The sequence below is a fragment of the Pristiophorus japonicus genome, chromosome 5 (assembly GCF_044704955.1).
Source record: "Pristiophorus japonicus isolate sPriJap1 chromosome 5, sPriJap1.hap1, whole genome shotgun sequence".
Classification (NCBI taxonomy): domain Eukaryota; kingdom Metazoa; phylum Chordata; class Chondrichthyes; family Pristiophoridae; genus Pristiophorus; species Pristiophorus japonicus.
This window is the reverse complement of record NC_091981.1, coordinates 195,307,148-195,332,105: the sequence shown is the minus strand read 5'-3', so window position 1 is coordinate 195,332,105 and position 24,958 is coordinate 195,307,148. Positions and strand designations below refer to the sequence as shown.

Here is a 24,958-nt window from a genome sequence, read left to right as displayed (position 1 = left end):
AATAATCCACGGGCAAAAAGTCAGCCTTTTCTTCTCAGTTATGAATTTATTTTAGAACTAGATCGCTTATGGCATCAACAACTGGCTCTGGAACTTGGAAAATTAATTTATCTGCTAATTCAGCCCATCCCTTTAAGGCCATTGCTCAAGTGTTGGGGACCTGTCTAAGAATTTTATCAGATAATTGTAACTGCCTGTAAATTTCATTGTCTATGTCAGTGACTAGAATCCAGGATCATTTGTTTCTTCAACAAATTGTAATTATCTGGAGTAAAATAAAACAAATATTGGACTTTGCAGAAACACATTGGCCCCAAGTTTCCACATGATTTGCTCCTGACTTTTAGGAGCAACTGGTGGAGAACGGAGGAGTATCTTAGAAATCGCAATTCTCCACATTTAAGTTTTCTGCAGATCTAGTCATGTAGAACAGTTTCACTTTGGAACAGAATTTTTTTTTCAAAAGGGGGCATGTCCAGCCACTGACGCCTGATTTGAAAGTTTCCACAGTGAAAACGTACTCCAAACTAACTTAGAATGGAGCAAGTGAAGATTTTTGTAGGCCTGAAAAAACCTTGTCTACACATTAAAAAATCAGGCGCAGGAACGAGGTTGGGGGGCGGGGAAGTCATTACATTCTACAATAAATCCTTAGTTATACTTATACAAATAATTCCAACCTGAATAAAAATTTATAAGCAAAGAAAAGATTAAATAAACCATGTTCCTACCTGTGTGAAAGTGCTTCGGGCAGGGAGAAGACTGCAGGAAGCCTCACAAGTTGAGGCAGCCGTTCCCGACGGCGGGGGGGGGGGGGGGGGAGAGGAGGCAGTGAGGGCACGACCGACGGCAGCAGGGGGGAGGCACGGAGGAGGCAGCCGTTCCTGACGGCTGGGGGGGGGGGGGGGGGGGAGGCAGTGAGAAGGCTGCAGGAAGCCTCAGAAGTTGAGGCAGCCATTCCCGACGGCAGCGGGGGGGGAGGCCCCCCTGCCGTCGGTCGGGCCCGTCGGGAAACGGCTGCCTCAACTTCTGAGGCTTCCTGCAGCCTTCTCACTGCTGCAAGAAGCCTCAGTGCTGATCATGGAAGGGCAATGTGGTTTTATTAAAAAATGTTAAAAATTGAACAGCTACAAAGAACTACAAAAATGGCCGAGTGCCAATGTTTCCTTCACAGTGCGCGTGCACGAACGCTCCAACGCGCACGGTTGCCGGCACGAATAAAACTCATTTAAATGGTACCCGCCCCCTCCTACTTACAAAATCGGCGCGAGTGGTAGGCTCCGCCCCTGACATCGAGCTGCAAAGCGCTCGAGAATAGTGCGTTTTTTTTCAGGTGCCGTTTTCGGCGCGAAAAACGGGCGCCCAGCTCGCCGCGTGTGGAAACTTGGGGCCATTAAGAGGTTTCACAACACTGCTGTATTTAGTATAGTATAGTGATTTGCAATACTGACTTAGCAGGAGGGAACAGAAGAATTAGGAGCCAGGGTAGGCCTTATGGCCCTTCGAGCCTGCTCCGCCATTCAATAAGATCATGGCTGATCTTCGACCTCAAAGCCACTTTCACGCCCGATCCCCATATGTCTAAAAATCTATCTCAGTCTTGGATAATCTCAATGACTTCGCATCCAAAGCCCTTTCGGTAGAGAACTGCAAAGATTCACAGCCATGAGAAGAAATTCCTCCTCATCTCAGTCTTAAATAGCCAACTCCTTATCCTGAAGCTATCCAGCACCCTAGGTCTCGACTTGCCAGCCAGGGGAAATAACCTCAGTGTCTACCCTGGCAATTCCCCTCAGAATCTTACGTTTCAATTAGATCATCCCTCATTTTTCTAAACTCCAGAGTATAAGCCCAATCTCAATCTCTCTTCATAGGACAATCCTCATCTGAGGGATCAATCTAGTGAACCTTATTTGATCTGGAGAAATAGAGATGACAACTCCTTAATTACAGCCTACATTATGTGCACCACAAGAGAAGACAAGAAAATAAAGATTTCTGATGAAGGTTCGTCGACCCAAAACGTTAAGCGCTGGACTTTCCACTTTGCTGTCTAGCACCCAAAAAATGGGCGATGTTCGATGTCCCAGCCTTACCAATCGCTGGCTCATCGCCCATTTTTTGGATGGCGATTTTCCACTTGGCGATAGGCCAGCAATGTCAAATGGGCAATGCAAAAGGTCAGCAATGTGATGCTCGTCCAAGGAACGGCCAGCGATGTTGAAGGCAAAAGCTTCCCTAGCAACGGTCTTCTGTGCAATCGGTTTAAAAATTTTTTCCCCCAGTTGACAGCATTTCGCACGTTTCGGGAGGTCAACCACACGTGCGCAGAAGGCTGTTGGGGAAAGAGAGAGAGGAGAGATAAAGGAGAGTTGTTGGAGTTGGAGGGAGCAGATTTGTGGGGTTTTGTGCCATTGGAGATTTGCATAGAGTGTTTTTTTGCCATTGGAGAGTTGGAGATTTGGATAAATTGTAAAGATGTCTTCATCAACATCATCATCATCCTAGAGTGGATCGGGGTCGGAAAAGGGCACAGCCTTTTTCAGACGAGGCCAACGAGACCCTCGTCGAGGAGGTCAAGTCCAGGCGAGGCGAGCAGAACTTACCCGGGGTACTCAGGGCAAACCTCCACCCAAGGCATACAGGAAGCTGTGGTCCGAGATTGCGGACGTCATCTCCTCAGCGTCCCAGGAGGCGAGGGGGCCCGACCAGTGCCTGAAGCGCTGGAATAGCCTTGTGGCGTCAGCTAGAGTAAGTACAGATTTTATATTGTATTGATGAAGATTGTAATTAAAACTGTAATAGTAAATCTCCTGGATTGAATAAAATTTTGTAATTTCTTACATACATAAGCATATATATATATGTAGGTCCAAAACACGCTGATCTTTGTTATAACTGTGCATCAATTGTGGATCTCATTTGCATGTAATGTTTGAAGCGGTTGTCTTTCCATGAAACTACCTAGGCAATTAGCTTATGCCATGCTCTTTTCACATTTGCAGAAGATATCGAACAACAGGGCGCAGCGGAGGTGCACCGGAGGGAGCTATGCTTACATGCAGATTTGAAGTGAGCTGGAGGAGCGTGCAGCAGCGCTGGTGGGGACCACCCGTGGTGTTGCAGGACCCTCCCATGCGTCACGCGAGTAATGAGTGAAACAGTTTTAAAAGTAATGTATCATTTAATTAAGATGCAACGTACGGATGCTGTCATGTCATGTCATGTCATGAATGTAGCCTTTGTGCTGCTCTCAGGTTGACAACATAAGAACATAAGCAATAAGAACAGGGGAAGGTAATCTGGCCAACTGTCCCCTTCTGAACGCTCCCAATAAACCCGTGTCCATCTGCGACTGATGCAGCCGCAACAGATTTTCTGAGGCAGTTAAATCCACGATGCATTAATATGTAAAGTCTTGTCGGTAATGTGTATCCTTCTGCTCTAATAAGCTCAATTGTGCTTTGAAGGTCAACCAGAGGCACAAGTGGCGGTCGCACAGGAGGAGGAGGATACGACCGAGCCAGGAGGAGGAGGAGAAGGAGAAGGAGGAAGAAATGGAGGAAGCCAGAGAGGCATGAACCTGCGGCCATCGTGGAAGTTGCTATTGCGACTGAAGAGGCACCGGGACCAAGCGGCGTACAGCCGGCAACGCCAAGGCGCGTTATAGTGCACACGCTGACCCCATGGAGGTCGGGTCAGCGAGCTCAGCACTCGCCTGCAGTGGACGATCAGATCGAGGGCTTGATCTCCCCGTGAGAGGAGACGGTCGCGATAAATCGCGAGCACCTCCAGTAGTTCGCGCAGGAATCTTCCCGGGTGTCTACTGTCCAAGCGGAGGCAATGCAACAGATGCTGGAGGAGATGCTTGCACAGACCGCCGCCACCAATATCTTGCGGTATGCATTGCTGGCTGAGCTCGCACAGCACCCGAAGGTACCATGATCGATCGAAGCACATCCCCAGCACACAAGCGAGTCAGGAGGAAGCACTTCCTTCTGACTTGGAAGACGATGCCCCTGCCCGTGCTTTGTCTTCCTCTCCAACACCCCTCCAACAGCCGATCGTGCCACCATCACTCCCACCACCTCAGGAAGTCTTGCCGTTGCCCGCCCGCGTCGTCTCTGTACCGGGGAACCAAAACTGGCAGGTGGGGCTAGGACACGGTGGGTTGGGGGGGGCAGGATCTGGACAGAAACATGGCTGCAGGTAGGGACGGGGGGTGTTATTGTTGTTCATCTGTTTCTTGTTCTTTTCGTTGTTAGGGGTGGCGGTGTATAAAATTTAAATTGTTAACAACATTTTGTTGAATCTTACATTATTAAAAGACAATGCACAACAATTGTATGGAAAGTTAAGTTAAAACATTAATGCAACTGTTGTACATTTAAATACAAATATAAGTATAAATGTGAGTGGATCTCAGTAAAAGGATGTTAAAAACCCCTTGTTTTAGCAGCCTTCTCCCTTCCTCTGACATTCAAAATAGCGTCCGTAGTGCCGGATTCTATTAGGAAGGCCAGGAAAAAGCAACTATTCTCCAGCGATGCTCTCGGCGAGCTATCAGCCCGGCGATATGCCAAAAGTTGGGCTAGGCAATGTGCGGATGATTACCTCAGCGACGTGAGCTGAAAGTCAGGGGGATAATTTTTCGACAATGATCCAGCCTGAATTTCCATTTTTTGGTCAAAATGGGCGATGAAAGGCCGGTTTGGGCGATGTGAAGTGGAAAGTCGAGTGCTAACCGTCTCTCCACAGATGCTGCCTGACCCGCTAAGATTTCCAGCATTTTCTGTTTTTATTTTAGATTCCAACATCCACAGTATTTTGCTTTTGTAAGAAAATAAAGATATCGCCGGAAGAATTTAAGAACATAAGAAATAGCAGGAGTAGACCATTTGGCCCCTCGAGCCTGTTCGTCCTTCAATAAGATCATGGTTGATCTGATCATTGACTCAGCTCCAACTTCCCTGCCCGCTCTCCATATTGTTCAAAAATCTGTCTATTTCCGCCTTAAATATATTCAATGACCCAGCCTCCTCAGCTCTCTGGGCAGAGAAATCCACAGATTTACAACCCTCAGAAGAAATTCCTCCTCATCTCAATTTTAAATGAGCGGCCCCTTATTCTAAGACTATGTCCCCTAGTTTAAGTTTTCCCTAAGAGTGGAAATATCCTCTCTGCTTCCACCTTGTCGAGCCCCCTCATTATCTTATATGTTTCGATAAGATCACCTCTCATTCTTCTGAACTCCAATGAGTATAGGCCCAACCTATCTTTTTATAAGTCAATCCCCTCATCTCCAGAATCAACCTAGTGAACCTTCTCTGAACAGCCTCCAATGCAAGTATATCCTTCCTTAAATACAGAGACCAAAACTGTACGCAGTACTCCAGGTGTGGCCTCACCATTACCCTGTACATTCTAGCAGGACTTCTCTGCTTTTATACTCTATCCCCCTTGCAATAAAGGCCAACATTCCAGTTGCCTTCCTGATTACTTGCTGCACCTGCATACTAACTTTGTGTTTCATGCACAAGGACCCCTAGGTCCCTCTGAACTGCAGCACTTTGCAATTTTTCTCTATTTAAATTATTTGCTTTTCTATTATTTCTGCCAAAGTGGATAACCTCGCATTTTCCCACATTACACTCATCTGCCAAATTTTTGCTCACTCACTTAGCCTGTCTATACCCCTTTGCAGATTCTGTGTGGCCCCCTCAGTTTGTTTTCCCACCCATCTTTGTATCATCAGCAAACTTGGTTACATTATTCGGTCTCTTCATCCCAGGTATTAATATAGATTGTAAATAGTCGAGAATCCAGCACCCTGCGGCAGCCCACTGGTCAGTTTGCCAACCGGAAAATGACCCATTTAGCCCGACTCTCTTTTCTATTAGTTAGCCAATCCTCTATCCATGCTAATATATTACCCCAACCATGAGCTTTTATCTTGTGCAGCAACCTCTTGTGTGACATCTTATCAAATGCCTTCTAGAAATCCAAATACACCACATCCACTGGTTTCCCCCTTATCCACCCTGCTCATTACATCCTCAAAGAGCTCCAGCAAATTTGTCAAACATAATTTCCCTGTCCCGCTACTGCTTCCTTAATAATGGACTCCAGCCCATTTTGTTGGACTGAGCCCATGCCCCCTCCGATCCTAGACTAGCTCCAACTTAGTACTTCCCCTGGTACAACACTGTCCTGGCTTTGAGCCTGATTGCACCTGGTTGTTCACTGCCAGATACAGCAGGATCACCAAAAATTGTAATGCCACTTGATCTTCATATCCAAACTGCTTACATAGAAACATAGAAAATAGGTGCAGGAGTCGGCCATTCGGCCCTTCGAGCCTGCACCATCATTCAATATGATCATGGCTGATCATGCAACTTCAGTACCCCTTTCCTGCTTTCTCTCCATACCCTTTGATCCTTTTAGCCGTAACTCCCTGTTGAATATATCTAACCGAATTGGCCTCACCAACTTTGTGGTAGAAAATTCTACAGGTTCACAATTCTGAGTGAAGAAGTTTCTCCGCATCAGTCCTAAATGGCTTATCCCTTATCCTTAGACTGTGACCCCTGGTTCTGGACTCCCCCAACATCGGGAACATTCTTCCTGCATCTAATCTGTCCAATCCCGTCAGAATTTTATATATTTCGATGAGATCCCCTCTCATTCTTCTAAATTCCAGTGAATATAAGCCTAGTCGATCCAGTCTTTCTTCATATGTCAGTCCTGCCATCCTGGGAATCAGTCTGGTGAACCTGCGCTGCACTCCCTCAATAGTAAGAATGTCCTTCCTCAGATTAGGGGACCAAAACTGTACACAATATTCAAGGTGTGGCCTCACAAAGGCCCTGTACAACTGCTGCAAGACCTCCCTGCTCCTATACTCAAACCCTCTTGCTATGAAGGCCAACATGCCATTTGCCACCTTCACCACCTGCATGCCAACTTTCAATGACTGATGTACCCAGGTCTCGTTGCATCTCCCCTTTTCCTAATCTATCACCATTCAGATAATATTCTGCCTCCCTGTTTTTGCCACCAAAGTTTATAACCTCATATTTATCTACATTATACTGCATCTGCCATGCATTTGCCCACTCACCTTACCTGTCCAAGTCACCCTGCAGTCTCTTAGCGTCCTCCTCACAGCTCGCACTACCATCCAGGTTAGTGTCATCTGCAAACTTGGAGATATTACTCAATTCCTTCGTCCAAATCATTAATGTATATTGTAAATAGCTGGGGGCCCAGCACTGAACCTTGCGGTACCCCACTAGTCACTGCCTGCCATTCTGAAAAGGACCCGTTTATTCCTATTCTTTGCTTCCTGTCTGCCAATCAGTTCTCTATCCACGTCAATACATTACCCCCAATACCATGTGCTTTAATTTTGCACACTAATCTCGTGAGGGATTCAAAAGCCTTTTGAAAGTCCAAATACACCACATCCACCGGTTACATAGTCAAAAAATTCTAGAAGATTTGTCAAACATGATTTCCCCTTCATAAATCCGTGCTGACTTGGACCAATCCTGTCACTGCTTTCCAAATGCGCTATTACATCTTTAATAATTGATTCCAACATTTTCCCCACTACCGATGTCAGGCTAACCGGTCTATAATTCTGTGTTTTTTCTCTCACTCCTTTTTTAAAGTCTAACCTCATCATTGAAGCAAACAGCATGCCTGGAGTGTAAATTTTGAATTGAATATGGCAAGGCAAATGAAGGATAATAATAAAAAGTTTCAGTTATAGCAAGAGAAAAAAGAGGAATGGAATGGGGCCACTGGAAACATGACAACTAATGCTACATAGGCTGTAAAAGTCTAAATAGGTTTTTTGCCTCCGTTTTTACCAAAGAGACAGGTAACTTATTTGATCTGGAAAGGGAACTAGAGGGTGTTGCAGAGGTAGACTGTGACACTATTCACATTACTGCCAGTTTGGTTTCTTAACAGCTGTGCAAACTTGACAAATAAATTTCAGGGACCAGATAAGATGCATCCAATAATTCTTTAAGGAAATAAAGATTGCAGGTACTCTGGCACAAATCTTCCAAAAATCAGTGAATAATGGAGGCGTGCTGGGGACTGGAGAAGGTTGACATTAGTGCTATTTTTTTTTAAGGATGCGTCTATTTGTACTAACCGAAATGCAGACATTTCTCCAATTGGCCCTCCAGACCTATTGCTGATTAGTCCCTTTGGAGGATAAGCCACACCCTTTAGTTCCTCTGGAATGTGTAACAGACGTGATACGGACTGCCCAGCCCACGTTGAGTCAATTTCCAACTTTTAATTCGATACATTTTGATTTCAGAAACCAGAGAGGATAGATTTCCCCAAAAGCCACCACGTTCCTGCTGAAGTGCAAGTGCATCCCTCCCCCAGCTGAAGTTCATTACCCCAGCAATCCCTCCAACAGCTGAAGACCCTTACTCAACGCAAGACCTTAGACCCGCCACCCCCCGCAACAATAGATGGGGCATTGTGTGCGGATTGTGAATATGTTTATCGGGTATGAAGTGAATAGTGAGTGTCGTGATTACTGGATTTCATCCACCCCAACAATGTCACTTGTAACACACGCACCGAGCTTGCACGCACCAGGGGGTAGGAAATGTGTGATCCGTCTTCTCAGAGTTCCCTCTCTCCCCTCTGATCCCACCTCCCCCCCAAAAGCTCTCTCTGTACATCAGCTCAGGGGGCGAGTTGGGGGTGGGCGAGGAGGAGAGTGAGGTGTTGCTTTGCCTTGTTTTTCCTAACTTTTTCCATAGAGTGGCGGCGTACCTGAGCGGGAGCAGACCGAGGCCCGAGAGCGAGGATAAAAGCCACAGCATACGACCAGTGTGATCTCCTGGACTAATTTCAATCGCCGAGGTATTTTTCCGAATTTTTCCCCCAATTGGCCTGGATTTTTGATCTGGTTTTTTGCTTCTCCCAGGAGATCGCATGGCTCCAGTTGGAGTGGAGTGCAAAGTTTTGGTCTCCTTATCCAAGAAAAGATATACTTGTCAGAGGGAGTGCAGCGATGGTTCACCAGATTGATTCCTGGGATGGCAGGACTGTCGTATGAGGAGAGATTGGGTCGAAAGGCCTATATTCACTCGAGTTTAGAAGAATGAGGGGATCTCATTGAAATGTATATAATTCTGACTTGGTTGGATAGACTGGATGCGGGGAGGATGTTTGCCCTGGCTGGGAAGTATAGAACAAGGGGTCACAGTCTCAGGATACGAGGTAGGAAATTTAGCACCCCCCCCAAAGCGCTCCCCCCTCTCTGTTCCCCCCAAAGCGCTCTCTCTCTACCCCCCCCAAAACACACACTTTTCTCTCCCCCCCCCCCCCACCCCAAGCTCTCTCTGCCACCCCCCCTCCCCTAAAGCTCGCTCCCTCACTCCTTCTTCCCCCCGCAACCCCCCACATCAGTCAGCGAATCGTCAATCTATGGAACAGACTCCCTCAGGAGACAGTGGAAGCAGTTGTATTGATTAATTCAAATGCAAATTAGGTAGATTTCTTTCAGAAAATAACATTTTGGGATACATTATATGACTAATTTGAGACATGACATGTGGTGAGTGCAGCATGCTTGGCAGGAAAAATGTGACTTGGACCTACCAACCTCTCCATCACTGGTGTTTTCCTCATGTCATTTCTGGGTCTGTTGTAGACTAATGGATAGAGATTGATTGCTATGATTAGTCAACAATTCCATCATCATTGTATCATGCGACTTCCAGGACGGTAAATTAAATAAAACTTGGCCTTTTTTCGTCGAGCAATTCCCACGCACTGATGAAAGCAGAAGCAACTCCTCTTCACCATAAACTGCCTACTTAGACCTCCTTGCTCCACACCCCCTTCTCTCCTCATAATAAATGCAAGGAACTCATGGGCTCCCCCTCCCTCCCCCTCAAAACACATCCAAAATCAATGCCAACCACATTGCTGCCTCTGCCTCCTCACATTGACAATCATCCCCGCTTCAAGTTTTCCTTTCAAGCTCTCATCCGTCTTGTTGCATCCCATCTCTCCTTCAATTCACACATTTTATCCTTGAAGCCAAACAACTATTCTCTCGATCCTCGCCCCATTTCAACCCCTGACTAATTAGCTTCCATTCTTTCCAGCTACTTCTATCTCCATCCTTCATTTCCCCTCCAAAGTTCTGAATGCATCATTGCTTCTGAACTATACTCCCACCTCCATTTGCAACCCTATAATTTGGTTTCTACACTACCCAAAGTCACAAGCAACAGCCTACATGACTGCAATCATGGCACTCTCATCATCATAGGTGGCCCCTCGAACGAAGATGACTTGCTTCCGCATGGGTTCACAAATGTTTCAATGAAGGACCCGATATTCCAGTCCTGAACTCCAATCGAGAGGGTGGAAGATGCCCGTGTGTGGATTTTTTTTTTTATAAACGTGTGGTGACCGTTGCACATCAGTCACCACACGGGCTTGTCAGAGCTAGGCCTTTATCCAATGTCAAGGGTTAACCAGGACGACTGGAGACCTGCTCTGCTGCACAGACATAGTGCGCACACGTATCGCAGTGTGGGCTGGCTTGTGCTGCCCCAGGACCCTCGGCTCTTCTGGGCCCCATACCCTCATTTGCCGCACCTCCGCTACGATGTCTCGCTGCTCCTCCGCCACGATCACCCATCGAATCTCAGCCACGATCCCTCAACACTCCTCCGCCTCGATCACTCACTGCATCTCCGCCATAACCTTCCCACTCCTCTGCTTTACCACGGCCCCGCCGATGCTCCTGCCCGTGCTCCAAACAGCGACTTGTGTCCTGATGAAGTCACACATTTATGTCAGCTCTCACTGGAAGTTGTAGTGGTATGCTCCAGCTCTTATGGCCTGACCTGCGGAGGTGTTCTCGCATAGGTTGGGGGCCAACGATATTGCAGGCTCTCTACCCCTCACCAGAGTCAGAAGATCGTGGGTTTAAGCCAAACTTCAGGACAAGTGCATCACCTGGGCTGATACTTCTGTGCAGTACTGAGGGAGTGCTGCATTGTTGGAGATACAGTCTTTCATCTGAGGTGTTAAACCTAGCCTGCCTATTCAGGTGAATATAAAAGATCCCATACAAAAGGGCCCGGCAATAATACTAGCCACAGAAACACTCTGGCAAAACAATTAAAATGGTAGCAAACACATTGCCAAAACAGTAGAATACAAGTTTACAGAATGTGTTAAAACTTCACAACGTACTGATCAGACCATAATTAGAATATGATGTTAAGTTTTAATCACCAAATCACAAAGAAATAAATACTTGTATTAAAAATTACAGGGAGAAGTATGATCCCAAGTAAAAAGGAATCAGCTAAGAAATATTAGGAAAGCTTAAATGATAGTCTAATTAAGGAAAACTCACTTTAGAATTATGCATAAAATGCCAAACCACACAGGATACTCTGAAATTATTTTTGCTTGAAAAAATATCATATTATCCAGAAGTGTATATTAAGTTACTTTAATGATACACCAAGACTACAGAACCACTAAAAAAAATGTAAACATCCAAGCAACTGTTGAAGAGCATATAATGAAAAAAAGAGCAATAATACATAGTTATGTCACTTTGCAAAATACTTTGATTTTGATTTGTATCCTGGCAACAACATAGTTATTACATTGTCAATTTTATTTACCAGAGAGAACAGGACATCTAGTTTAGTTCTTCGCCACTTCCTTCAGCAATCGCACACAGTATTTTATACCATGGCTATTATGGGAGATAGCTCCTCTACCATCATCTGCTCACTGGATCCATTCGCTTGGGCTGCTTTATCACAACCAGCAGCATCTACCCCAGTGGCGGACAAAATACGGACGCCAAGATTCAATCCGGCCATCCAAGGCCCGATATCGAGGCCTAACGTCCGCCGCACCCGATCCCACCCCACATAATGTTAGAAGGCAGGTCATTGTTTCAGAGACATAAGGGGAGTCATAACCAAATACAGAGGCGGGCGAATCGAACCTGTCGTTCGCTGCATCAGCAATGTGTCGTTATCACACCTGAAAACTTAGTTTCTGCTCATCACTGCAATGTGAAAGGTAAGTTACTCACAGGTTGTGGGTTCAGTTTCCATAAATCTGTGCAAACCTTCCAGATACGTGCACAATAACATAAGTAATTTAAATATACAAAATACCACCATTGGCAACATGACTCGGAATTGACACAATCAAATTGATTCAAAGATTCTTAGAACTTTTTTTTTTAAAACTTTCAGCTCGTTTGCAGCGACTAATTCAAAATTAGTCATGTGCTTGATTTCATTCCAGTGAGGTATAAAATGCTATTGTTGTTTACTGGTGCAATTGGGTGAAAGGTGTCTGAATTGTGCGAAGGAACCACCAGTCACCCGGCGTAACTCTGGCGTAGACTCAGTTACGTCGGGTCACTGCCGTTTCTGGGAGTTTCCTCAGTAAAGAGTGAGGAGCTTCTATCCAGCTCGCTGGTTGGGACAGAAATAGAACAAGCCAGACGGAGCTCACGTTGTACATGAGTCGGAGTTGAGTCATGGCTTCTCATCTCAATGACTTTTTTACCAAAGAAAGAGACTAGCGCTGGGCCTTTACTCTCCCAGCACCCAGAGTATGATGGCGGGGAGGGTTCTCACCGCCATCTTAGATATGGGAGTGGATCCTGGAGCACAAGGACTCCAGGCAATGGTACACGATTATAGTTCAGGCCTTGCAAAATCTTGGGTCCCGTACTCAGCACACTAAAGAGAACACCTCTCGCGTCAGAGACCCCACAGACTCAAGCCGCTCTGCCAAGCAGCCACTTAAAGACTTTCAGTACAACATATAAATCAATCATTTCATTCATTTAGTAACAGAAGATTTTACTTTTTTACACTACTTTTTGCACATTTAAGATAGTATCTTGGGAGAAACTTTAGTGTGCGGTCCTCAACAGCTCACCTAAACTTAAGTGGTCCTACAGCCCAAATAATTACCCACCCCTGAACTATTCATACATCATCAACAATTTCTGTGTCAGTTGGCAATCTGGGTGTCAAAACCAGCAATGGATTCGAAACTCATATCTTCCACTAGTCACAATAGTAAACTCAAAGATGTTTGCCGCTTCCCACTTCCTTGATCCCATTCCCACTGAACCCAATTTGCCTTCCTGGTCTCCTATGCGAGTTAACATTTAAATGACAACAAATTCAGTCTTTGGTGAAGAAAGGGAATAAGAACATAGAAATAGGAGCAGGAGTAGGCCATTCTCAGGCATTGTTCCACTCTTTTTAAAAACCACCAAACCTACCTTTGATCCCTCCATCCTTGCAAACTACTGCCCCATCTGCAATTTGTGTACACAGTTTTGGTCTCCTTACCCAAGGAAGAGTATACTTCCCTTGGAGGGAGTGCAACAAAGGTTCACCAGACTGATTCCTGGGATGCGGGGCAGGGGGGGGGGGAATTGTCCTATGGAGAGACTAGGCCTATATTCCCTAGAATTTAGAAGAATGAGAGGTGATCTCATTGAAACATAAAATTCTTACAGGGCTTGATAGGGTAGATGATGGGAGGATATTTCCTCTGGCTGGAGAGTATCGAACTAGAGGTCACAGTCTCAGAATAAGGAATCGGCCATTTAGGACTGAGCTGAGGAGAAATGTCTTCACAGAGGCTTGTGAATCTTAGAAATTCTCTAACAAGAGGGCTGTGGAGGCTCAGTCGATGAGTATATTCAATACAGAGATTAGTATATTTTTGAATATTAAGGGAATCAAGAGATATGGGGATAGTGCAGGAAGGTGGAGCTGAGGTAGAAGATCAGCCATGATCTTATTGAATGGCGGAGCAGTCTCGAAGGACATAATGGCCTACTCCTGCTCCTATTTCTTATGTTCTTATTCCTTTTCTTCACCAAAGACTGTGAATTTGTTGTCCCTTCATGGTCTCACCCCATCTGGTATCTCACCACCACCCAGCTCGACAACTACTCCCAAACTCTCTCTTCCCGACTCTGGGCTCTTGTGTGTTCGCCCCACATTTGCGTCCTTCAGCTGCTATGAAATTCCCTCCCTAAACTCTTCTGCCTCTTTACCACCTCCTCCTCCTCCTCCTTTAAGGACCTTGTTGAAACCAACTTATTTGACCAAGGTTTTTGTCAAGGCTGCTAATATCTCCTTCTTTGGCTCGGCATTCCATTTTTCATGTTTCTAGGTGCCTTGGGATGTTCTCTCTACGATAAAGGTGTTAATAAATTGCAAGCTGCTGTTGACTTGATTCATCTTTCCCAGCTAAAGGGTGATGGATAGCTCAGGAAGGTTAGCTTCTCGGTTGATCAGAGAATTAGATTTGAATTAAGCAGATTTCAATGGCCAGGATATACTTGCAGTGGGAATTCAAATTAAGCAATTAATCAAATTAAGGAGGTACAAATTTTCCAATGGGAAGTGTTTATTTTACTCCATTTTGATTCGAATTAACTGAAAATTTTAAATGGGTTTATTCAAATGATCAGAAAATTGTACATGTGGAAATGCCAAAATTATTTGAAAATTGGGCAAGAAAAAGATAAATTGAAATTCATTCAAATAAATTTGGAATGGGCACTAAGGAAAACAATTCATCACTCAAACACTGGTAGAAACAAAACCATCAAGGTATTGTAATGGAAATTACTTGGCAAGATAGGAGAATAAGCTATAATTGACCTTTTCTCATTATTGATATTTTCGCTAACAGCTTGCATTTACATAGTTCCTTTAATATAGTAAAACATCCCATGTAGCATTATCAGACAAAATTTGACACTGAGCCACATATAGGAGATATTAGGACAGGTGGCCAAAGCTTGGTCAAAGAGGTAGGATTAAAGGCGCATCTTAAAAGGAGGAGAGCGAGTTGGAGGAGTTTAGGGAGGGAATTCCAGAGCTTAGGGCCTAGGCAGCTGAAGGCCGTCAATGGAAGGGCGAAGGGAATCAGGTATGTACAAGAGGCTAAAATTGGAGGAATGCAGGGTTCTGAGGGTTGTAGGGCTCCAGGAGATTATAGAGATGGGGAGGCGAGAGATCATGGAAGGGTTTGAACACAAGGATGAGAATTTTAAGTTTCAGCTGTTGCTGGACCAGGAGCTAATGTGGGTCAATGAACACAGGTACTGGGGAGCAGCGTGGCAGCCCCAACCTGCAAGGGAACATCTGCAGCAGGTCGGGGCCTTAAAATGAGCGGCGAGAGGCAGCCTGGGAGCAGCGTGGCGGCCCCGACCTGCGAGGGGCGAAGGAGCGACGAGAGATTGCAGAGCGATGTGATCGGGGCCCAGGAGAGGCGTGGGCCCAGGGACAGCACGGGCTAGCCTACACTGTAATATGTATGCGCACTAGGTCCTTGCAGCAGAGCTGGTCTCCCGGCATCTTGGTTAATCCTTGCCACTGGACCAAGACCTAGCTATGTCAAGCCCGTGTGGTGGCTGGTGTGCAACCATACGTTTAAAAAAAAAAAAATCCACACACAGGCATCTTCCACCCTTCAATATGCTGTTCGGGACCTGAAATATTAGGTCCTTCATTGAAACACCTGTGAACTCATCGAACTCATCCCTTTTTGGCATGGAATCAAGTCATCCTCGATTCAAGGGACCGCCTTAGAAAAGTGGGTGAATGGGACTTGGTGCAAGTCAGGACAAGGACAGCAGAGATTCTCATGAGCTGAAGTTTACGGGCCGTGCAAGATGAGAGGCCAGCCAGGAGACAATTGGAATGGTCGAGTCTGGAGGTAACAAAAGCATGGATGAGGGTTTCAGCAGCAAATGGGCTGAGGCAGAGGCGGCAACATTAATGGCATTAGGCAGTCTTTGTGTTGGAGAGGATAGGGGTTTGGAAGCTCAACTCATGGTCCAAAAGGACACAGAGGTTAAGAAACAGTCTGGTTCAGTCTCAGACAGTAGCCAGGGAGGGGAATGGAATTGGTGGTTATGGAACGGAGTTTGTGGTGGGGACCAAAATCAATGGTTTTGGTCTTCCCAATATATAATCTTACTGAGCCAATGATTTTGAAGTGACTGGGGCACTTCAAAATAAAAAGTAAAAAATTTACATGATTGATGCAAAAGATAGTTGCGCACTTTAAAGTCACAAGATCCTCAGGGCAACAAAGAAAATCAGAATACACAAATAAAGCAAACATTGTCAAGACTAGCCATGAACAAAGTGTGGCAATTACAGTAGGAGACTGTCCGGAGTTACAATTCACTTGTGTGACTTGCATAGGCCAACTTTTATGCATTCTGGAAGTCTGCTACTTCATTGGGCATCTTCACACAGGTCCCTATAGTACTCAAATCCCAGGCTCAAGTGAAAGACAGATGCAGAGTAAACTTCTTGCAGCAATTTTTAAATCAACAGCTGATTTTGTAGATAAATTTTGTGCTCATTTTCCAGAATATGTTTTTATGCTGTTTATGTAGATGTATGACAGATAGAGTATCTTTTTTCCCCACTCGGTTATTGGAATCTGGAACGCTCCAATTGAAAAAGGTGGAAGAAGCGGATTCCTCAAATAATTTTAAATGGGAGTCAGACGGGTACTTGATGAGGAACTTACAGCATTACTGACAAAAAGCGGAGGTTTGGGACTAAGCACAACTGCTCTTTTAAAGAACCAGCATAAGCACAATGGGCCAAATGGCCTCCTTCTGTATTGTAGGTTTCTATGATGTATTCAACTAGGTCAGAACTCAAGATGGCAGTTTAAACATTTTGAGGAAATTATTTGAGTAACGCAATTAGAGCCATGGCACATTAGCTGCTGCTCCGATTAGAACTTTTTAAAAAGCGCTGAGCTACTGAATTGGTTGATTTTGTGAAGAATTCGTTTCTAATTGCCAGTATTCTTAATCTATATAAACTTGATAAAATCAATATGGTTAATGTAATAGATAATGGTTATTTTAACCAATTAGAAACAAATGGTTGGACTTTTTGTGCGCCATGGACAGATTTAATGAATCACGCCACACATTAATATATGAAATGTTATGCACAAGATTTAAAATATATAGATAAATTAAGAGCACCCTCTCCCTGGTCCCAGAAAAAGTATCAATTGAAGTCTGGTTATGCCAGCATCATTCCAATATTAAGAGCCAATTGTTACAAACACTTCCAAATCATTGAAGCTACTTTAACTCAATCAAAAAAACCTGTAGTCCTTACCTTAACTTCATCTGCTCGTCTAAAGCGCTTCAGCTGTCGAAGACGCATATATTCAGATTTAACCCGCTTTCGCCAGCAAACTGGACCTTTTGTAGATTTCTTACCAGTAAAACCCATGGTTACTTGATAGAGGTATTTTTCAACACAAATATTTGCACTTCCAGCTAAGCAGATGCCCTGCAAAAAGTAAAGAGACATGTCACAACACCTTGCCACATATATACACATCCATACTCTGTCTCAAAATATTAAGAGTCTTGAATATGGCATGAACGTCCTGTCCACACAAGCTTACTTCCCATGTTTCGATTTTTGTGTCATATTGTCAATGGCAAACCCCCATACCAACATTTTTAAAATGGAAAAAGCATATCTGCTGATCGCATAGCCACTAGATAATTCAAGTCATCCAGCTCCACCAACATTTTCTTTTAACATCCGATTTGTTGCTCTTTTTGCCCCAAAATCAGGCATTTAAAACGTGCTTTTTCAACCATAAAAGGGGCACCTCGGTCTCCTTTGAAGCCATCTATCCCACCCAATTTGTGGCCATCAACCCAACAGTCCTGTTTGTTTTCTTTGGCGGCCTCAAGTCTACCCAACACATGCTTTGCTAACTGCTAAAGTGTCATTGTCGTCATCTCACATTCTAGTTATTAGGGTGATCAGGCTTGGAACCCCACTCCACATTCTACTTTGACACTTCAGACCACCCGCATCCCCCCCACCCACTGACATCCCTTCTTGTCCCTAGGAGCTTTCCTCCTGCGACTGCAACTCACAGTAGCTGTGCCACCATTGAATTGTTTAACAACAAAAACAACGCATTTAAATTCATACCATACAAATATATAGGACCAAAGTGTTTTAGTCTTTTTAAAAAAAATCTAAACTTAAACAGCATTTAATTTTTTTTTTGCCTTTCACGTCAGGTCAGACAACAAAATCCACAACCTGGGGTGCACTTGGTGATTATATTATAAAAAATCTACAGTATTAACTCAAGTGCCGCAACAAACTTTAAAACTTAGAGGCGTTTTGCTTTTGTCAAGTTACTTTTCATATCAGTGCAAGATCTGCCATTTGAGTGTGGCGGGAAGAGAAACCAATGTCAATACTGTTAATTATACTGCCTGGATAGGCAATTACCCAAATATGTGACCACAAATGAATTATAGATTAAAAGAATAAATGCTGAATGAGAAAGGAAAGACATTAAGAAAAGCTCCCTGAAAGGAAAAACAAATCTGAAAAAAAGCAAAAAAAAGTGTCCTTCAGTGGGCTGTCTGCTGAACGACCAGTTTGTGACAGCCTTCCAGTTCAGAAATTAAAGATTTCTCTTAATCTTTATGAATTTTATTCATTTTTTTCTCACAATTTATTGAATTTCACACCTTTAGCTTTTATTTGTATTCTAAATTATTTCTCCAAATTCAGCTTCCCACACAATTTCTCCTGTCAATATGATCTCACAGAATTGACTGGAATTTTATTCAGATTTGGATACATTATTCAGCTTCAATTTTTAATATTTTTTCAGCCTAAAGTTGGCTCCCCGTGACTAAAAATAGCTACAGCCACCTCTGTCTCACAGACAACTGTAGAAATCCACCAGGATGAAAATATACTTTTCCAATTGTGTCAACTGCAAATAAAGTTTGCGCATTTTTCTTTACATTGGAATTTTTGATGAGAATCCATTAGTCAACCTAACCGTAAGGAAGAATACTCGTCAAATCAGAAGAAATCACATCCTGGGCCCCAGGCCAAGAGAAAGTCACAGAAGATCTACTTTATTTTACTTTTTTTTTAAGTTACAGATAGCTTAAAAAAAACCAGTAAAAATAAAATACAAGATCTTCTTCGATCCGCTGGAGTTGTTCCACCACCTTGTGGCTAAAAACCTCACCCTATTATCACTCCCCTAACCTTGCTAATTCTCTACAACAAAAAATAATATAAAAGAAAATCAACTCTCAACTTCCCCGCTATTAACTTGCTATTCTTTGGTGACTTTTATGCTCACTATTAGCGATGCTTCTGCTTCTGTGTTCTATTAATCAAGCCAGTAATGATGCAGCCAGTTACTGTCCTGAATAACCTCAAACTAATTTGACAGAGCCAATCTCCTTAACCTTTTCCTCATTTCCAATCTCAATACTTGCACTGTTATCCGTCACATCAATGCCCTTCTGACCAGTCTTATTTGTCTTGTGCAAAAAGAAAAAAAATGCAAATCAAAAAACAGTCCTGAATGATTTAACACTACAAGTCAGCCAACTGAGACAGTCTTTTAAAATTGTTTACTGCTCTTCTGATCCAGTGGCAGTGGAGAAACTGATCATATACCTAGAGGCAATGTAATTGCTATCCTAGTAGGCTTTTCCGCTTGTCAGATCTGGACACCATGGCCCCAAGTTTCCACACGCGGCAAAACAGGCACCCCTCCGAGCTGGGCGCCTGTTTTTCGCGCCGAAAACGGCACCTGAAAAAAAAACGCTTTATTCTCGAGCGCTTTGCAGCTCGATGTCTGCTTGGCGCGGCGCCCAGGGGGCGGAGCCTACCACTTGCGCCGATTTTGTAAGTAGGAGGGGGCGGGTACAATTTAAATGAGTTTTTTTCGTGCCGGCAACCCTGCGCGTGCGCGTTGGAGCGTTCGCGCAGTGTGAAGGAAACATTGGCACTCGGCCATTTTAAAAAGTGCTGCAGAAAAAGTGAAAATTTGTTTATTGAACCCTTGCAAAGGCTTGTATTTTAATTTTCTTGATATTTCTGTGTGTGAGGATGAGGGAGTGCATTCTGTAATTAAAGATAGACTGTGATAAACGGGACACATGCACTTGTTTGAGACTATTCAAATTCTTTGTAGCTGTTCAATTTTTAACATTTTTTAATAAAACCACATTGCCCTTCCATGATCAGCACTGAGGCTTCTTGCAGCTTTCTCCCCCTGCCGTCGGTCAGGCCCGACGGAAAGCGGCTGCCTCAAGTAATGAGGTTTCCTGCAGCCTTCTCCCTGCCTCCCCTCCCCCCTGCCGTCGGGAACGGCTGCCTGCCTGCCTGCCCCTCCCGTCGTCGGGACCGACGCCACACCACTGAGCTGACTGAAATGCCTGCAGCTCAAGTGGAAGGCTGCTTGCTGCCTGCCTGCCCCTCCCGTCGTCGGGACTGACGCCACACCGTTGACTGAAATGCCTGCCTGAAGCATTTTCACACAGGTAGGAAGATGGTCTATTTCATCTTTTCTTTGCTTATAAATTTTTATTCAGGTTGGATTTATTTGTATAATATTTGTATAAGTATAACTAAGGATTTATTGTAGAATTTAATGACTTCCCTTCCCCCCCCACCCCCACCTTGTTCCCGACGCCTAATTTGTAACCTGCGCCTGATTTTTTAATGTGTAGACAAGGTTTTCTCAAGCCTACAAAAATCTTCACTTGCTCCATTCTAAGTTAGTTTGGAGCACGTTTTCACCGTGGAAACTTTCAAATCAGGCGTCAGTGGCCGGACATGCCCCCTTTTGAAAAAAAAATTCAGTTCCAAAGTGAAACTGTTCTACCTGACTAGAACTGCAGAAAACTAAATGTGGAGAATTCCGATTTCTAAGATACTCCATTCTACACCAGTTGCTCTTAAAAATCAGGAGCAAATCATGTGGAAACTTGGGGCCCATATCTCAGCTCAGTCAAACCTGCCATTCCACTTCAATAATAAATATACATGAAGTGGCAACTGGATAAAGGTTGGATTAATATGCCTCACACACGCACGCACACACGAGTCAGGATGTCATCCCTTTCTACCATGGTGATCTGCCTGATCCCAACCAAGTTCATCTCAGCAAAGCACGGTCACATCTTCCCTCATGTACTCTGGCCCAGTTACACACTGCCTCTCTTAGCAAAGCTGCAAGAATAAAAGTGTTTAGTAATGATAAAATTGATTCTGTATATAAATGTTAAGTGTAGATTATACGAACAGACAAGTTTGAAGAGACAAAATGGATACCTTCCCCAAGTTGATGTCTCCTGGCTGGGCAAAGCTCAAGTTACAAAGGAAGCATGGCTTTGAAACTCACTAAACTAGAAAAGATGTTCATTGGAAAGCCATTAACCTAATCAAGGAATGGCACCGGCCCTCCAGACAGACACACGTATGAGGAGAAGCCAATCAGGAACGGCCCTGAAACCAAGACCCAATCCTGAGGCTCTCTTAGAAACTATGGCCTTAAGAAGTATAAAAATCCAAGCCAAAAATCTCTCCCTCTTCTCCTTAGCACATGGCAAAAGCAGGACCTGCCTCTACAGACAAAGAAGCAGGCCGTGTGCTTTGCCAGAGGGAAGTGAAGTATACCTTTTTTGTAACATCATTGTATCTGTTGTAACTAAGTAGAACTGCAGGATAGCTGAGGACTGCTGTTTATCTGATGGATGTGCATGTGTGTGTGTTTAATAAGCTATTCCAAATTGTTTTTTAAAAATTGGTCTTGCTGTCAACTTAATGCCAGAGATTTAGAAATCTTACAAAATTGGGGGCTCGTCCAGGATCTGGCGAGACAGCTTTTGAACTACTGCAAATCTCGGGAATTGCGATTCTAACTGTGCTGCGAAGTTTGAACTATAAACTTTTAAACGGATCGGGAGACTTGCGTTTTAAGGAGCAGTCATCTCGATAGTTGGAACTGTTTAAGTGGGGACACACCAGTAGTTAAATTCAAAAGACACAGGATGAAGGGATCGCTCGTGTACAGAAAGTCAGCAAAACATATACAGGCAGTCGATGAGGAGAAAGTATACGAAAAGGTATCTATAAAGGACATACAAGAGTTACAGACACAGGCAGAGATGAACTTGGTTGGGATCAGGCAGATAACCATGGTAGAAAGGGAGGACATCCTGACTCGAGTGTGTGCGTGCGTGAGGCATCCCAAAGGCCAACATGTGTCCTTTGGGGAGTTCGTGGCATTTATCCAGGAGAAAGTAAATCAAGAAGAGCGAAGGCCAAAACGGGCAAACGGTCGCTTAGCATACATCGTACATTACTGCGCTCAGAGAGATGAGAAATTAATGAGGCAGAATGCAAGAGATTCAAAATTTAAGGAAAGAGATACAAGATTTAAAAGAATCGCAAGGAAGAGAGGTTCGACTAAACAAAAAGAGATTCAAAGTATTAAAAGAACAAAAGGAAGAAAGCCTTCAACTTATTCGGCAGTTAAAGGAGAGAGAAATACAGCATTCGAGACAAGAAATTGATCTATTAAACCACAGTATTGGGCAATTAGAAAGAGGGGCCGAACAGGCAGCTTCGTTGCTACAGCAACAAAGCCTTTCAAATTTAAATGCCACAGCAGCCGTCATTGAAGCGAATGAAAACAAATTAAGAGTTAAAAAATATAAATTGGAAAATATGGGGCTCCGGCAAGAGGTAAAAGATGCTAGGGGGGGCATTAAGGGAAGTAATTAAGAAGCCACGAAGGGAGGCAGAGCACTCCCAGTGCCAACTAGAAATAGCAAGGCTAAAAAGTAAGTAAGTTTGGGGAGCAGCAGGCCATGGTATCCACAGTAACACAGGGAGCCATAACAGAGACAACAGAAGGGGACGAGGGGGAGACAAGATGGGGAAGAAGAAGGCAGTCAGTATAATCCCCAGAGGGTGCTGAAGGATGGGATACCTTGGAGACACAAGAGCCAACTGTAGCAGTAGTAACCACTTCTTTACGATGCAATGCGCATGGTCACCACCAGTAACCATACCGACTCATGGCCCATATCTGATGCTGACGCCACAGCGGGTAGCCACGAGTTGGGGCCCATTAATGCTGGGGACGATCCAGAGAGTTAACAGGAGATGGGCAAATTTCAAGAGAAGTCATCTCAAGTTAGAAGAGAAACACTTAACAAGAGTTCTCCTCTTGGCCTGTTCCACTTCCCTAAAACATAATCTGCCAGACGCAGTCTTCCAGCCTGACACAGCGGCCGATGCACTCATGACCGAGATCCTAAACCATTTAGGGATCCAAAACTTAAACTTAGTGGCTCTGCTTAATCAGACCAAGCAGCGCCCAAGAGACCCCTAGAGCCTTCAGTAATCGATATCTATGAACGCACCCAGAACCAGGCACCCGTAAATGCTGCAGTAGGAAAGAATCAGGAACAATTTAAATCGATGTTCCTGACCTAACTCCACTCTTTAGCTAAAACCACGCTGGGGATAGCCATGGGGCCCACCAATTAGTGGACAGATAGAGACCAATGCTCAAATAGCCTGGGAGGTGGTAAAAGACCAGTTAAAGGTGAAGTCACCAACCACTGCAAATAAACCAGTGTCAATGGTGGAGCATCTAGGTGTTACCCCTTTCAGGGACAGTGCTTTAATTATAACAAGGTAGGCCACCTAGCAAAGAACTGCAGCAGATCCAGACAGACATCGGACCATGCTACAATGCATAGATACCTCACGCGAAACAAATCCAAGCCCTCTGGGATGGATCAACGATTGGGCCAGTTGATAACCCAAAGATTGGTCGGAAGTGGGGCTCCGATGTGATGGTAACGGGAGACCAGTAGTCCTGGTCTTAAAAGGGGGCCGGCAGCAGATTATGCTTATCGATACTGGCTCAGCCGTTACCATCATCCACATCCCATACCCTGAACGCCATGCAGCGGCGGGCAAGGGTCGCATGACCCTTAGAGTTTAATGGTGATACAACCACCGCATATATACAGGGAAGGCCACTGAACTTCAGTTGGGAGGCCTCACCTATAAGGTCTTCTATATCAGTGAGTAACTGTTAACATTGTTGTTGCCAATTTAAGTGTATCTAATGGTTAAGTCATGGCAGGAGAGCTCGGTCGGGTGTTATGCTCCTCCTGTACCATGTGGGAACTCAGGGATGACTCCAGTGTCCCTGACGACTATGTGTGCAGGAAGTGTATCCACCTCCAGCTCCTGACGGTCCGCGTTGCGGAGTTGGAGCTGAGGGTGGATTCACTCTGGAGCATCCATGATGCTGAGAATGACGTGAGTATCACGTGCAGCGAGTTGGTCGTACCGCAGGGAAATGGTCCACAGCCAGATAGGGAATGGAAGACCAACAGGAAGAGCAGTGCAAGGAAGGTAGTGCAGGAGTCCCCTGTGGTCATCCCCCTGTAAAACAGATACACTGCTTTGGGTACTGTTGAGGGGCATGACTCATCAGGGGAGGGCAGCAGCAGCCAAGTTCATGGCACCGTGGCTGGCTCTGTTGCACAGGAGGGCAGGAAAAAGAGTGGGAGAGCGATAGTGATAGGGGATTCAATTGTAAGGGAAATAGATAGGCGTTTCTGCGGCCGCAACCGAGACTCCAGGATGGCATGTTGCCTCCCTGGTGCAAGGGTCAAGGATGTCTCGGAGCGGGTGCAAGACATTCTAAAAAGGGAGGGAGATCAGCCTGTTGTTGTGGTGCACATTGGTACCAACGACACAGGTTAAAAAAAAGGGATGAGGTCCTACGAAACGAATTTAAGGAGCTAGGAGCTAAATTAAAAAGTAGGACCTCAAAAGTAGTAATCTCGGGATTGCTACCAGTGCCACGTGATAGTCAGAGTAGGAATCGTAGGATAGCGCAGATGAATACGTGGCTTGAGCAGTGGTGCAGCAGGGAGGGATTCAAATTCCTGGGTCATTTGAACTGGTTCTGGGGGGAGGTGGGACCAGTACAAACCGGACGGTCTGCACCTGGG

At 44.7% G+C, this 24,958-nt stretch overlaps 1 protein-coding gene across 3 annotated transcripts in view; it reads right to left on the bottom strand.

Annotated features, from left to right (window-relative positions):
- The window catches only part of ezh2 (enhancer of zeste 2 polycomb repressive complex 2 subunit), a 124,475-nt gene that overhangs the window by 78,256 nt on the left and 21,261 nt on the right, over positions 1-24,958 (bottom strand). For all 3 annotated transcript variants that reach the window (XM_070881188.1, XM_070881189.1, XM_070881190.1), the window contains exon 2: positions 17,235-17,411. In XM_070881188.1, coding sequence (XP_070737289.1) covers positions 17,235-17,351 — 117 coding nt within the window. In that variant the 5' untranslated portion in view covers positions 17,352-17,411. The remainder of the gene's footprint in view (positions 1-17,234; positions 17,412-24,958) is intronic.